At 47.6% G+C, this 15940-nt stretch overlaps 2 protein-coding genes across 2 annotated transcripts in view; one reads left to right on the top strand and one right to left on the bottom strand.

Moving 5' to 3' along the window:
- The window catches only part of ANKMY1 (ankyrin repeat and MYND domain containing 1), a 142609-nt gene extending 131088 nt beyond the window's left edge, over positions 1-11521 (bottom strand). The window contains exon 1 of the mRNA XM_027861499.1: positions 11511-11521. The gene's annotated coding sequence lies outside the window, so the exon portion shown is untranslated. The remainder of the gene's footprint in view (positions 1-11510) is intronic.
- DUSP28 (dual specificity phosphatase 28) lies at positions 11253-13106 on the top strand. The gene is made up of 2 exons (XM_027861504.1): positions 11253-11660; positions 12163-13106. Exons 1-2 carry the CDS (start codon positions 11253-11255, stop codon positions 12295-12297), a joined length of 543 nt encoding a protein of 180 aa, XP_027717305.1. The 3' UTR covers positions 12298-13106.
- The last annotated feature ends 2834 nt before the right edge of the window (positions 13107-15940 follow it).

Here is a 15940-nt window from a genome sequence, read left to right as displayed (position 1 = left end):
TCCTTCCTTCCTTCCTTCCTTCCTTCCTTCCTTCCTTCCTTCCTTCCAGCATACAGAGCACATATGGCCAAACGGTTAAGCACAGTTTCTTCTTGGAGTCAGGAAGACTTGAGTTCCAATCCCATGTCTGATACTTCACTATCAGTGTGACCCTAGGCAAGTCACTTACTCTCTTCATGGCTCAGTTGACTCATTTATAAATTGAAGGAATTATGATTAATGATCTCCAAGGTCCCCGCCAGATCTAAATCTACGAGCCTATGAGTCCATGAATTGAGGAGGTCTGGGGGTCCCAAGAGAATAGAGGAGGGGAAGATCTCTGAAAGGCAGCTGATAGAGGCAGAGAGAAATAGTGGACCATTCCAGAGCAATCCACTGGGACCTAGGGGAGGGATGGTGCTAAGGGGAAGCAAGAGGCTCGTACATGAGAGGTTCCTACAAAATGGGAGTGAGGCTTCAAGCAGCAAAGCGAGTGATGCTGGGCACCAGTCCAGAGGAAGGATCATGGAGCTGGAGCTGGGAGGGCCCTCAGAGCCAGCTAGACCTCCCCCTCTTTTTACAGATGAGGAAACTGAGGCCCACTGAGGGGAAGGGACTTGCCCAAGGTCACATAGATAGTAAGTATCAGGGCCTGGAATCAACCCCAGATCTTCTGCCTTCAAATCCAGCCAGCCCACTTTCTACCGTGATATTCTGCCCTCCTACAGATACTTGCATCTTAGCAAACAAGACCATACAAGATCATGCTAGAAGAATTATTTCTTTAGTCACTCACATATAAGAAGCACCTTAATGAAGCACTTTACGTGTTATCTTATTTGGCACTGGCTGTTCTGAGTCTGCAGGACCAGGCAGCCCAGTAAGGGGGATTTCCCAGACTGCTGCTCGGAGGGACAGTTTTACCTTTGTCTTCATATCCCTGGCACTTAGGAGGCGCCCCAAAACTGCTCATCAATGGAGTCATAACCTCAGGAAGGTAACCCTGCACGTGTTGTTACAAGAACTATGGATCACATGATTAAACCGTGGCGCCTACTCTAGAACCAAGCGCATAGCCAGGAGGGGGCTGTCAATGTTTAACATCCAGTTCTCCAAAAATTTTACATATGTATATATACACATACACACACATATACATACATACATACATATATATATCCACATATATATTCTCCCAATACACTGCCAGATTTATTCTGCACTTTTAACATTTTCTCCATCACGTTCTCAAGTCTAAACAACAAAACAATAAATCAAGCCTTGACTTGGAGCATTTGCTGATTTCTAAGGTATAAATGCTCACTCTGAAAACTGAACAACAGTTTCACACATAAACTGGTTTGAGCTGGCTTCAGCATATCCCCAGATCCTTTAGTTAGAGACTCTCACAACACACAAAGGGCTCAGATTCACTTTAGGGCATTTCTCACTTGTCTGGTTTATAGTCTCTACCCAGAAAGTCTGAAGAAATCACCACCTCACACTCCCCCCAATGCTTATACAAACTCCTCCAAAAGCATCCCCTATCAAGAAAGCAAAATAGAGCCTTTAGAAAACAAACAGCCATTTCCAAAAGGGCAACCCAACATCTTTATTGACTGTCAGCCACTTAAAATCCCAAGTAGGCTAGCTTCTCAACCTGGGGTTCCAGCAGGTGTCAACAGGTGTGGCACACCTGTAGTTCCTTTATTACCTCTGGGGGAAGACCTTCAGAACCTTTCCATCAGGAGATGCAGTTCTTCCTATATTACCTCTCTACTAATACAAACTACGAGCCTCTTCTCCCTACTTGTTTGAAGGCTGGGAAGGCACCCTAATTTATCCCTAATTATTTATCTTAAATGTTAAAGACTTTTCCCAGAGGAGGCTACCTGCTTAGCTCACTTGGACAATATAACAATTTTCACACAGTCATAGATTTGGAGCAGGAAGGGACCTTGGAAACCATCTAGCCCAAGCCTTTCATTTTACAGATGAGGAAACTGAGGCCTAAAGGGACGTGCTTAGGATCATACTGGTAGCAGGTGACAGAGACTAGAAGCATGGAGAGGTGAACGGACCACAGGTTAGGTTGGAGGTGATGAACAGGTTTAGGACTGAGGCACAGAGATGGGAGAACAGAAGGTTACAATCAGAAGGGAAAGTTCAGAGTCCTGAATTATGGAGGCAGCACAGTTATGGGTAATGGTGAGATTCAACACGTTATCATATGGGTCATGGGAGTAGGAGCAGCGGATGAGTCAGATTGTAGGAGACTATTCCCATTCATGTTGAAGACCCTGCCGAGGAAGATAGGGGTTGAGGTTCAAACTCACTCCAGCAAGTCAACTTCACTTCTGCGCCTCAGTTTCCTTATCTTTAAAATGAAGACTAGATAATGAATCCCTTACGCCTCTAAATCCTAAGATCCCGTGGTTCCACAGAGACTAGAAAGGCCTATAAAAGGCCTATAAAAATGACCAGCAGAGGATGAAACGGCAGAGAGATTTTCCCAACCCAGAACTCTAACAAAATGGCAACCATTTTGTTAGTGACACTGGAGTGACCATGTTGATACAACAAAGCTGTGGGGAGACTTGGAGTAAGCTGGGGATCGTCCTCACCACATCTTCCAGGGTCCATATGGAGGCAACTGATGGCACCATGGATAAAGAGTTGAGCCTGGAGTCAGGAAAACCTGGGTTCAAATCCAGCCTCAGACATTTTGAACTTGTCTACCTCAGGTGCTGTGATGATTTTTCTAATGTGTAGCTCATGCTACCCCTACCTCACCAATGAATTCCAGTGGCTCCCTATTACTTCTAGAATCTAATAGAAAGTCCCCAGTTTGGCCTTCCTTTGTCCCCCCAGCTGCTAGAACCTTCTCCTTTCAGATTACTTTCCATTTACTCTGTACCTTCTATATATTGTCTCCCCCATCAGAGTGTGAGCACTTTGAGGGGAGGGATTGTTTTTCACCATTCTTTGTATGCCTGGCACGTAGTAGGGGCTTCATAAACGCTTGACGACTGGTCAGTCAACTAGTAGCATTTGTTCCTTGGACTGGTTTATGAGTAGGCAGAATGGACTAAGTGGTGTGATTTCATGGAAAAATATACTCTCCCCTCCCCCCATACACCCCTCACATTGCCTGTAATCCTAGCAGAATCAATACATTTTCTCCTCCTCCTCTACTTCTCCTTCAACATCCATATCCAGATGAAATTAGATTTAGGAAAAAAAAATCAAGGACTGCCTTACTGGGAATGAAGGTCACAAAAGAGAAGCCTCAGAAGTGAGAAACTGGAGGAGGCTTTCTGGAAGGAAACTAGGGCCAATTACACAAGGGACAGGAGGGTAGTTTGTGCTGTGAGCAGTCATGTACACTTTAGTGAGAACTATGGTACTAACTACTTCAACATTTATTGCTTTGATTTTCCCCCCTTCCACATAAATCAGAGATTTAATCAAATACCACAGTGGATCCTTTCCTTGTGATCTGAACTGGTTTGTTTTTCCAATCACAGAACTAATCAATGATGAGCCTCCGCCATGCTCCCTGCTCCTACAGTGAGCCTCCAGGTAAAATGGCTGCTGATCCAGCAAATGTATGGGATCATTCCTGAATTGGCAAGAGCCTGCTCTTCAGACAAGGGATTTGTGGTGGAATCAGCAGTTTCCTCCCCCTTGTACTGTCTCAGCATCTGTGGTTTCCAAGTCAGGCATGGCTTGGCATCTACTCAGGCTCAGCTATGGAGAGTCCCATCTGAGTGCCCCGGGGGAGAGAAGTTTTAACATCCCAATCACGAGGACTTGGCGTCCATGGAGAGCACAATGACAAATGACATCTATCTCCTGGCATCCACATGTTTGCTATTGGAGGAGTCTGCTGAGCACTGGGCAGCTGAGTGCCACATCAACTCTTGTTTTACTATTTTATTATGTTTTTGTCAGGACCTCCGATTTCCTCAGTGCAGCAAGCTCCTTCTCCCAATGTGAGTCATGGAGAGGTCAGCACTGACCTCTGTGAGCGCTGAGAGGTCAGGTGAATTGCGCAGGGTGGCACAGCCACTATGTGTCAGAGGCTGAGTTCGAACCCAAGTCTCTTCTGAGGCTAACTCTGTACCATCACCTCACAATTATTGGGTATGTGTTATCCGGGTAGTAGATATAGTATACCTGACCGTGTATGTGTCAAAGTCCTGCTATTAGACTGTGAGCCCTACGAGGGCAGGACCACACTTTGGCGATCTTTCTGCTTAGCATAATACTTAGCACACTGTAGATGTTTAACAAATGACTTGGATTTATGACTATGTAACTGGGTGTGAAACTATATGGATATTTATGTGTGTTTCTATTTGTGTGATTCACAAAAGGGGCTTGTACATTTGAAAATAAAATTAGATTGTCAAAAAGGCAAGAGGAGAAAATTCAGTTCTAACACTCACTGATGGAGAATCATAAGTAAGTATCATGAGGTAACTGGGTGGTGCACTGGTCCTGGAATCAGGAAGACCCCAACTCAAATCTGGCCTCAGACATTTGCTAGCTACGTGATCCTAGGCAAGTTACTCAACCTCCATTTACCTCAGTTTCCTCAACTATAAAATTGGTATAATAACCATACCAACGTTGCAGAGTTGTTATGAAGATCAAATTAGGTAATATTTACAAAGTTCTTAGTACAATGCCTGGCACACTGTAGGAGTTATATAAATATTTATTCCCTTATTCTCTCTCCCCAACCCCATCAAGAACCAGTAGATCAAGTTAAGTCAATAAGAATATATAAAGCCCCTACTATGTGTCAGGTACTTGTGCTAAGCATTGAAGATACGAAGAAAGGCAAGAGACAGTTCGTTCCTGTTCTCAAGACGCTCGCAATCTAAGGAGGGGACAACACGATAACAACTATGTACAAACAAGGTAAAATCAACAGTGTAAAGGCATTAAGGTGGGACCAGTACCCCAAGATGGCAAACAACCTCTACTTTTCCCTCACTTTCTACTCTGAACAGTCTGAAAGTTATACTGGTCTTCAAGTGATATTAACAGGCCAAGTGGAAGGCCTCTAGTGCCCTGGATAGAGAATTATGGAGAAATCATGGGAAGACATGGACAGGAATGGTACCATCAGAGAGGGTACAGATGGGCTGAAATCAGCACTAGGGGAGGCAGTACCAACATTAATGAAAGCACAGATCCATTTATGTATTTCCCTCTAAGTATCTCTTGGGTGATTTCTGAACGGCTGCCCCTTTCGGAATGGCTTGGCCACTGCCCAGAATGAACCGAGCCACTCTCATTACTCGTCCAAGGAACCAAAATAAAATGAATTCTTACTCTACTGGATCAGGTTTTGTGCTCTCATTAACAGCTCTTGGAACCATCTCCTTGGTAATGCTACCTCATTAGGTGAGCCATCACTGCAAATTAGTGTTCAGATCGCTTTTCATTATCTCCATAAAGGCTCCAAAATGTCAATAAACCACACTGAAAAGACACAAAGGGGTCTGCTTCCAAAGGCACAGAGAGCGCAGAGGGGTGATTCAGGGCTGACTTTTCATTAGTCTAATCCAAGTCCTTGATGATTGAATAAGTCACAAAACGTTTTAAATGGCTATCCTATCAACCAAGTGCTATCTTTGCCATAGCTTTGGCCCAAGCCTGGAAGTCAAAGTCCTACAAAATGATTAATAGGGATAATATTTTTAAGCACTTTGCAAACCTTAAAGCACTATATAGATACTAGATATTGGTGTTGTTGTTACAAAAATAAAGGTCTCTCTCCTCTCAACTGAATCTCTACTATCCCCAAACTTCCTTCTGCTCCAGGTAAGCCAATCTATCTCCAATCCCTATCTCCCAATCCAAGCTCATGCCTCTCTGCCCCACCATTATCCCTGCTATTCCATTCACCCTAGAGCAGGGGTGGGAAGTGGCAGCCTTGAAGCCACGTGTGGCCCTCTGACTGAATCCAAACTTCCACGGAATAAGTCAAAAGGCTGTACTTGACGACTACTCCAGTCACTTGAAATCCCTCTTGCCTAATTAACCACTAAACTTATTTGAACTAGACACTGGAGTAGCCCATCATGTTCACCTAGCACTGTATTATATATTACCAGGCACTGATGTTTTGTGAGTGCCTACCATGTCTTCTCAACTGAAAAGTAAACTACTGAAACTCAGCGAGCTAGGTGACCCAGTGGATAGAGCACTGGGCCCGGGGTCAAGGAGAGCTGAGTTCGAATCAAGTCTCAGAAACTAACTAGCTGCATGACCTTGGCTAAATCACTTAAACCTCTGTTTGCCTCAGTTTCCTCAATGGCAAAATAATAATAATAATAGCACCTACCTCCCAGAGCTGTTATGAGGATGAAATCAGACAATATTTGTAAAGTGTCTGGCACACAGGAGGTACTATATAAATGCAACCTTATTACTAATTCTATTTCTACCCTGCCGTTGTTCCACCCTCCAAACCAGACTTTTAGAAACTGTGCCCGAAGAAGCTAGGCTATTCCAAACTGGGACCATGACCCCCCCCTCCCCCCCCACACACACAATCTACCTCCAGCTCTAAGAACTGTTATCAAATTGACATTACCAGGGCCTCTGCCCAAGACATCTACGAGGATTACCTGAAAGTTCTCCTCACCAAACCAGTGACTTCCCACGTGCAAACACTGCCCTCACCTCCACTCCCTCATTGGAGTGTAAGCTCCTTGAGAGCAGAGACTGATGCCTTTTCTATTGTACCCCCAGCACTTAGCACAAAATTTGGTACATAGCAAAGATGAAGACAGCTAGCAGGCACAATGATCAGTGAGCCAGACTTGGAGTTGGAAAGACCTGAGTTCAAATCTAGCCTCCGACACTTACTAGCTGGGTGACCCTGGGTAAGTCCCTTCACCCTGTTTGCCTCAGTTCCCTCATCTGTAAAATAAGCCAGAGAAGGAAATGGCAAACCAGTCCAGTATCTCTGCCAAGAAAACCCCAAATGGGGTCATGAAGAGTAAGAGATACTAAAAAACAAATGAACAACAAGAGTTCTTCAATATTAATACTTGCATAGCCGAATTAGATAACATATGCAAAGTGTTTTGCAAACCTCAGTGCCCATAAGTGCTGTGGCTGTTCAGTCACTTTCAGTCACGTCTGACTCTCCGTGACCCCATTTGGGATTTTCTTGACAAAAATAATGGAGTGGTTTTGTCATTTCTTTCTCCAGCTCTCAGGTGAGGAACTGAGGCAAACAGGATTAAGTGACTTGCCCAAGGTCACACAGCTAGCCAGATTTGAAATCAGGAAGAGAACATAAATGCTAGTGATTATTAAATTGAATTTTTTTATTTGTTAGAGAAATCTGGGTTGTAGAAATAGCCTCCACGCAATCCATGTAAAACCAAAGCATGAAGGAAAAAAATGATACTGTCAGTATCGAAACCTTCCAGGCATCAGGCACGACACAGATACTACTCTGCTATCCCCCAGAGACAGAAATCACAGCAATGTGCAACCGAATCCCATGCATGGGAATGATGAGCTAAGGCAGCAGTTCTCAAACTTTCTGGTCTCAGGACCCCCTTCACACTCTTAAAAATTATCAAGGACCCCCAAAAGAGCTTTTGTTAGTGAATCAATAAATGTTTATTAAGCACCTACTATGTGCCAGGCACTGTTCAAAGCACTTCTGTTTATGCAGGTTATATAGATTGATTTTTATCATATTCAAAATAAAAATTTATTATGATAATGAAGATAGTTTTTACCTTGCAGACCTCCCTGTAAATGTCTCAGGAACTCCCAGGGGTTCCCAGACCACAGTGTGAGATCTGCTAAGTAAGAGGATGTCAGTATAAAGCATCGGGTGTACATGTTCTCCCTCAAAAGATGACAACTGAGGCCATCAAACAAGAAAGCACTTTCTGAGTGCTTGTATGGGAGTGGGCCTACCGTGAAGCAGCTCACTCAAGTCCCACAAATTGGGAAAGACCAATCTGAAGTAATGAAAAATATAAAGAGGCCTTTTTAAGGCACACTGGGTTAATACTTTCAAGTATGTACACTGATTTGAACTAGGACAACCTAATCTCAATGGAGGGTCCTTAAGAAGCCACTTTAGTGAGTAATGATTTGTAATTGGCATAACAATTATTTCTAAATACATGTATAAATATTATATATATGTTTCTAAAGTGCTTGGTGTCTTTTTAAAACACACTCAAGTCAAAATGCTCAGTGAAATCTTGCTTATACTGTTTGCTTAGCTCCCCCTTCAGAAACAGAACAAAGCTAAATTTCAGTTCAACCTCAATTCAAATGTCACAAATTTCGAAAGGGTGAGGTCCAAAAGAAATGAGGTTATATCCTATTAGGGACCTTAGATGTGATCCAGTCTGACCTCCTCATTTTCCAGATGAGGACACTAAAGCCCTGGGGGGTGACTTACTCAATATCAGAGCATTAAGTAGCAAAGCTGGGATTCAATGCAAGTCTGACCCCAGAATCTAAACCCACCATTTGGGTACGCTGAATCCTAGGTTTACGTTGTTCACTAAATTATTCATAATGTTTCATATTCATACAGTTCATAATATTTTCTCCTGTTCCCTAAAATTCACTAAAATTTGAGATTCTTTATTATTCTGAGCTCCTTACTGGGGAAGAAACTCATTACACCGTGAAATTTGATGAAGTCTTTCTTTGTGGACAAGAGCACAGGAGTAGCAATAGTATGGCTAGGCAGATTCACAATTGGCCCCAAAGAGTCACTGATGGATCCCCAGCAATGGGGAAGGAAGTCTTTGGAGGATCACTCAGGAATCTGCCCTTGGCCTTCTGCTCATCAGATTTAAAATTGGAAGAAAACCTTGAGATGGAGAGGAAGGGCCGGCAGGAATCACGCTTCTTTCTCTGGACTTTGCCCCTGATGTTTCAGCCTTCTCCCATTGCAGAGTTCTTCCTGGAGCCTCCATTTTGCTCTCCTTTATTCTCCAGGCTTGACCATCTCGCTCCCAGCTCCACCCTCTTTCCAGCTCCTTTTTTATGTTGCCATCCCCTATTAGAATGTAGGTTCCTTGAGGGCAAGGATTAGCTTTCTTTTTTTTGGTTTGTATTTCTTATCCCCATCACTTCGTTCCTTTTCTAGCTCTCTTAAGGGTTGTCTTCTTTCCCCATAAGAATCTAAGTTCCTTGAGGGCAGGGATTGTTTGCATTTGTTTTTGTTTGTTTGTTTGTTTGTTTTTTGTTGGGTTTTTTTTTGCATTTTGTTTGTATTTGTATCCCCAGTCCTTAGCACAATGCCTGACACCTAATAAATGTTTGCTGACTTCAATGGATCGAGCCCTTTGTTTCATAAATAAATTGATACCCAGGTAAGGGAAACGACCTACCCAGTCACACAGGTGCCCGTTCAGAAACTACAGCAGAGCCAAGATTTGGGTTAGAGGTTCCAGCATGATTTCACTACACCAGCAGTTCAATTTTCACCAATGACTTGAATAAGGGAATGAACGTTTATAAAATTTGCGGATAACAGAAAGCTCAAAACGATATCTCACACTGGCTGACAGGATCCCAAAGGAGGCTGACAGGAGAGGACAACGGGCTGAATATAACAAGACTGAGTTTAAAAGGGATAAACGTGTAAATGGGCAAACAAACGACTTCACAAGTGAAAATGGGGCCGGATGAATCTGAGCGGAAACAAAAACCCAGAGGGTGTTAGTGAACTTGAGGTTCAGTGAGCATCAGCCCTGAGAGGCAGGAGCCGGAGGAGCTGGAAGGATCTTAGGCTACATTCACAAAGAATTAGGGACCGGAACATTCCATAAAACTTCCCCAGGATCAGAACCCATCGGAGACACCAGCACGTCCAATTCTGGTGCCATACCGATAAATGAGTGCATCCAGCCAGAGGCAAGAGATCATGCTAAAGAGGGGACTGGTGACCACTCCAAGAGAGCTGCCCGAAGGAAGCGGGAACTTTGGCGTAGAGGGCAGTAGGGAGAAGGGGGCATGAGCCGGACATCATTAAGTATTTCGAGAGATATTCTTAGGCCCAGAAGGCAGAACCTGGGGCAGTATGAGAAAAGTGAAGGGCGGCACATTTCAAGTTGATGTAAAAATAAATAAATGAATGAATGAATGAATGAATGAATGAATGAATGAATTAATATATGAATGAATGAATGAATGAATGAATGAATGAAACTCTTCCTAATAATGAGCGCTGCCAATAACAATGAGCGCTGCAGGATAATCGGCCAAACAACAAGCATTTATTCAGCGTCTACGTGGGCCAGACACTGCGTTCAGGACACAAAGAGGGACAAAAGAGTTTCTCAAGGAACTCACAAGCCTGGAGGCCCTTAGAGGCCGGGCCCTTGTCAGGGAGGCTGTAGAGGTAGGTCCAGTTCAGGTACGGACTGGATCGGATCGGATTGGATCGGATGGCAAGGCCAATCAGGTCCAACCCCGTCTGTGAGACCACATTCTCTCCTTCCCCGTTCTCCCAACCAAGTGCAGTGAAGGTGCACAAAACTGGCGATTTTAAAGCACCTACTGCGTGCCAGTCTGAACTACAAGGGAACCCCAAGCAGCGTGGTGAAGTCAAAAGAGCAACGGATTTTGACGGAAAGGACTTGGGTTCCAGTCCCAAGTAAATGACCTTGGTGAATTCACTTCTCTGGACCTCAGTTCCATCTGCAAGATAAATTGCACTGACAATTACGATCCTTTCTACCTCCAAATCCGACGTAAACAGCTGCTTAAACCCTATTCATGGAAGTAATCTTTTCATGATGCTGTAAGTTACTCTCAGATCCCAGAGTTCCTTCATTTGGAAATTTCCCTCCCAGCTGCAGATAGCAAACCATCCTAAGTGACTCATGCCCTCCCGTAAGTTCATCCCAAGGGGTCCACCCAACGTGCTGCAGACAGTCCTTGTCTTCTCCTGATATCACAAGGACATGAGTACAACATTCTGGCTTTCCACCCACCCGTTATCCAATGCCCTCCCCACTGACTGGCCCATCTGCTCCTCCTTTTACAGACGGGGAAACTGAGGCCCAGAACTGGAAGGAGCTTGCATTTGAAGCCAGGGCTCCCTCCCTCCCGGCCCCCCCGCTGGTGGGGTCGGGGCAGGGCAGGCACTAGGACCCGGGGGAGGGAGAGGGAGCGCGGGCGGCTGCGATAAATATAGCACGCGGGAGGGGCGGGCGGCGGGGCAGCCCAGGTTCCGCTCGGCCTCCTCCCTACCGGGTATGGACGCGGAGCCGGCAGCTCCGGCAGGAGGCCCGGCGGAGGCCACGAGCTCGGAGGCCGGACGGCGGCTCGCGCGGGTCACGCCGTGGCTGCTCCTGGGCTCCGCGCGCGCCGCCGCGGACGCGGAGGTGCTGGCGCGCGAGCGCGTCACGTTCTGCGTCAACGTGACCCGGCAGCAGCCGTGCCCGCGCGCGCCCGGCGTGCGCACGCTGCGCGTGCCCATCTTCGACGACCCGGCCGAGGACCTGCTGACGCACCTGGAGCCCTGCTGCGCCGCCCTGGAGGCGGCCGCGCGCGCCGGCGGCACGTGCCTCGTGTACTGCAAGAACGGCCGCAGCCGCTCCGCCGCAGTGTGCACCGCCTATCTCATGCGGCACGGCGGCCTCAGCCTGGAGCAGGCCTTCCAGGTGGGCGGGGCCGGCGCGGGTAGGGGTGGGGCTTTGGGTGATTGGCCCGGGCGGGAGAAGGGGCGGGGCCGGACCCAGTAGGGGCAGGACTGGAGCGAGGAGGGGCGGGGCTTGGGGCGGGGCTTTGAGTAAGGGGGCGGAGTGAACCTGGGGTGGTGGGCAGGCCTTGTGGTGTGGGGGCGGGGCTAGGGCGGGGCTTCGCGTCCCCTAGGGGGTGGGGCCTCGGGAAGGCTGCCCTGGGTCTCTGGACGGGAAGAGTAGGGAGACTGCTCACCGGCTCCGACGCAGCGTGTTCCCCCGCCCGTGTTGTTTCCTTCGCCCCAAGACTCAGAGAGGGGAGATCTCCCGTGGTGGGTGCAGGGCCAGTCCTCCGGGCGTCCTCCAAGCCCTGGCCGCCGGCCTCTGCCTAGCCACGCCTCCAAACGGGCAGAACTGAGCCCAGAAGGAAGGGGGTGCTGCCGGGGTCCCCCCACTTGCTTCACGTGCGTGTCCGCCCCTCCAGGTGGTGAAGAAGGCCCGGCCCGTGGCCGAGCCCAACCCGGGCTTCTGGGCTCAGCTGCAGAAGTACGAGGACACCCTCCAGAAACGACCCCCCGGGACGAACACCCCCCAAGCCGCAGCCGGAGACCGTCCTTAGCGTGGCCTGTTCTCCCACCCGGGACCGTGACCGTGGGACGAACCTGGAGCAGAGCCCGGGGGGGAGGGAGGAGCCAGAGCCATCCCCAGGGTTCGAAGGGGTACCCTGGAGCAGAAGTGTGACTTAACCGAAGTGTTGAGGACTGCCGAGGGTACGAGATCGGAACCGAGAGCTGAAGGCAGAAGTCCTGGTCGTGAACCCAGGCTCTGGCCCCAGCTGCTTGGTGGAACCTGGGGGGAAACTCTCTCTGCCTCAGTTTCTGTATCTGTACAATGAAGGGAGGAACCAAATGGCCATTCCCTCCAAGTTCGAGACTCTCCACTTGGACTGCTTTCTGGAATCCCAAGGCAGGGGTGGAGAGGCAGGGTTGGGAGGAATCCCATAGGGTCTTAAAAAACAAAATCAGACCTGTGATCTCTACAGAATAGGGAGCCTCCTGGAAGAATGCCGCAGCATCTTCTCAATCTGAGAAAGTTGCCTGGGGCACTGAGAAATTTGGTGACTTGCCCAGGGTCACACAGCCTGTAAGTGTCAGAAACAGAACCCAGGTCTTCCCAACTTGGAGCCATCAGGCCATCTTACTCTCCATTACCTACCAGCTACCAGCCTTTCTGCTTGATGGAGGAATCTGGCCATTGGCTCTCCAACTCTGAGTCTGGCTTCTCATCTATTATCCAAACAGACCAGAGCTGCATTGGTGTTTAACCCTTAACAAGCTGGGTGATCCTCAGCAAGTGGGCACTTCCTGCATGGTTAGCGGTTTGTTATTATACACTCGAATATGTGTCCTCTGTGCCACATTGCAAATGAAATTGAATAGAGATAAATGTCTTGTTGTTTTTGTTTTGTTGGTGTTTTTTGGTGGTTGTTTGTTTTTTTTTTTAACTCAGGAAGTACAAGACCAAGGAAGAGGGTTGCTAACATGGTCAGAGTTATTCACACAAAAGAGGTTTTTGGAAGACTACAGACTCATCAAGAGTGTGACATAGCAGTCCCCCCAGAAAAGATGAAGTGATCTTAACAGAAGCACAATATCCTGGGGGAGAAAGATCATAGTCCTGTTGGACTCTGCGTTGTCCATTTTAGCATTGAGTTTATGTTGGGAAAGACGTTGAATCAATGGGCAGAAGAGTCTGCTTGACAGAAGGAAAAACTTTTTAGCAATCATGAAGATAAATGGTACTCCTCCCACTTTCTAGAAAACTTAGCCATAAATCATGGTCTCCAATCCAACACTAGGTGGGCATTCCAGGCGAATAAACTCCCATCGCTCCCTCTGTAATTATATTCACCAAAGGCTGATAGGGGCTTTCAAGGGATGGATGGCCCCCTAAACCCAGGGTGGCCCAGTCCTATGTGGAATAGATGCATCCTGAGTTCCACCAGGCTTTACTATCTACCACGAGACTAGATCCTCCAACACCGCCATCTGACCTGCAGATGAAGCCCCAGAGCGCTTGGACCTTCCAGTTCACTGCTTCTGGTCCCTTCGGAGGACTGAGCCTTTCCATCTGCCCTGCCTTGGAATCCTAAATGCCTTGTCTCATCCAATCAGAATGCAGACTACTTAAGGGCAGGGATCGTTTCCATTTTTTTTTTTAATCCCCAGTGTTTAACACAGTAGTAAGTGCTTAATGCGTTTTCATTCATTCAGCAAATCCTTGGTCCATTTCTTGTCTTTGGCATCCTTGTCTGTCCACAAGGGGTCTCTCCAGGTCCATTTTCCATTCAGGGAGAGCTGCATTGATGCCTCATGACCGTCACTCGAGAGCAGTCATCCCCTCTCCTCTACCTCAGCCCCTTCTTTCTTCATTTAAGTGTTTCTGGGTATTGGATCCTGAGCTGCCGCTCTTCTCTTCCTCAGGGCACTGCTGATCACATTCGCTCTTCTGAGGGCAGTAGATGCCTCAGGAAAAAGTCTTGTCTTTGGGTCTTTGATCTACCATCCAAGACCATGACCCCTGCTTCTGATGGAACCAGAAGCGTCTCACCATTCCCTCAACTGCCCACCTCTGTACTTTTAGGGAAGAACTCTGGCTGTGGAGTTAGCCATGGGTACAAATTAATAATAACTAACAGTTAGTGCTTCCTATGTGCCAGGCACTGTGCTAGGTGCTTTACAATTATCTCATTTTCTCTTCACAATAACTCTGGGAGGTAGGTGCTATTATTATCCCCATTTTACAGATGAGGAAACTGAGGCAAACAGGTTCAGCAACTTGCCCAGGGTCACACAGCTAGTAAGTGTCTGAGGCAGGATCTGACATCTAGTCTATTTGACTCCAGGCCTGGTGCTCTAACTGCTGTGCAACCTAGCTAGCCTAATATCTGTGGGACCTTGAGCAAGTCAGCGAACTATTCTGGGCCTCAGTTCCTTCATCTTAAAAGGGGAGGGGGTCCGAGGCTGGACTAAATGGCCTCTGGCGCCCCCTCCAGCCCTAAATCTGTGATCTTCATTCTGCCCAGAATGCCTCACATAGCCCCTTTCCCATCCCAGCCTTCCCTGATGCCCTTCCCCACCCCAATCATTTCCCCATTAATCTCACTCAGTACTTTACATCTTTTTTAAAAATTAATTTTATTGATATCACATTTTTACCTCACCTGCATTCCTACTGTATCTATCCCCCTACTCTCTCCCAGATAGCCATCCTTTCTAATATTTAAAAAAAAAAAACTTCAGAAGAATAAAACAACATATTGACAATTTTTGAGGTTACATTCAGCGTTCCGATCCTGTGTTCTCCCACTTCTGCAAAGCAGGGGGTGGGGGGGTGGGGTGTTCTGTTTCTTCTTTGAGGCCAACCTTGTTCAGGATAATTTTGCAGCATTATTTCATTTTCTTCCTGTTCTTTCATATTGTCATAGACACCCCTGCTTCTGGCATGTTAGAAGGGTGTGCTGGCTGATCCAGCGTCCACGTCTTATGGTTTCTACATCATCTTCATTAAGAAGTTTAGTCCGAAACTAAACAGATCTCAGAGAATGGACTGGCTTTAAGGGGTGAGGCAGCAGGGACGGAAGAGCTCAAAAGACAGGTTTCTTGGGTTGGCTGAATCACAGAAGAGCGGACATGATCCTGGTGTGGATAAGTTAAAAGGGCTGATAGCCTTCTCCACTGGGAGGGGACGGGCATTCAGAAGAGCAGTTTAGAAGGGCAGGAGATGGAAACAGCTGAGACCCACAGCTGGCACAGCAGCAGATGAGGAAACTGAGGCAGAGGTGAAGCTTCTGACCCCAACTCCAGGCCACGGTGTCCAGAGCTGCTCTGTCCCTAGGGTTCTCTGGGGAAATGGAAGGTGGGGGGCTGCGGGCTCTGAAGCTGTGCACACAACGTTCAGTACCGCTCATGGATAACGGCACAGCGGTCACCTAGGACCGTGCTGACTCAAGCATGTTTGCGCGTTTCCCTAGAGACAGAAGCCGCCCTCTCGTCTCCCTGGAAACAGAGCCCGCCCTCCCCCTCCCCCCCTCCGCCCAGACGAATCCAGTCGGATCTGTTCCCTCCGCTGCCGCCAGGGGGCGAGGACGCCGGCAGAGAAGGGGAACGGGGCGGGGCGGGGCGGGGCGGGAGGAAGCACGCCCCGGAAGTGCAAGAGGCGGCGGAGGAAGGGGTGGGACATGGGGGGCGGAGGTCGGGAAG

The sequence above is a fragment of the Vombatus ursinus genome, unplaced genomic scaffold, assembly GCF_900497805.2.
Source record: "Vombatus ursinus unplaced genomic scaffold, bare-nosed wombat genome assembly UNPS02014768.1, whole genome shotgun sequence".
NCBI lineage: Eukaryota > Metazoa > Chordata > Mammalia > Diprotodontia > Vombatidae > Vombatus > Vombatus ursinus.
Note: the sequence above shows the minus strand (reverse complement) of the source record. Positions and strands in the feature narration are given on the sequence as shown.

Excerpts from the sequence above, each read along its gene's own strand:
- DUSP28 (XM_027861504.1), top strand. The coding sequence starts at position 11,253 with ATGGACGCGGAGCCGGCAGCTCCGGCAGGAGGCCCGGCGGAGGCCACG. Across the intron at positions 11,661-12,162 it reads GCCTGGAGCAGGCCTTCCAG|GTGGTGAAGAAGGCCCGGCC; the intron begins GTGGGCGGGGCC and ends CCGCCCCTCCAG.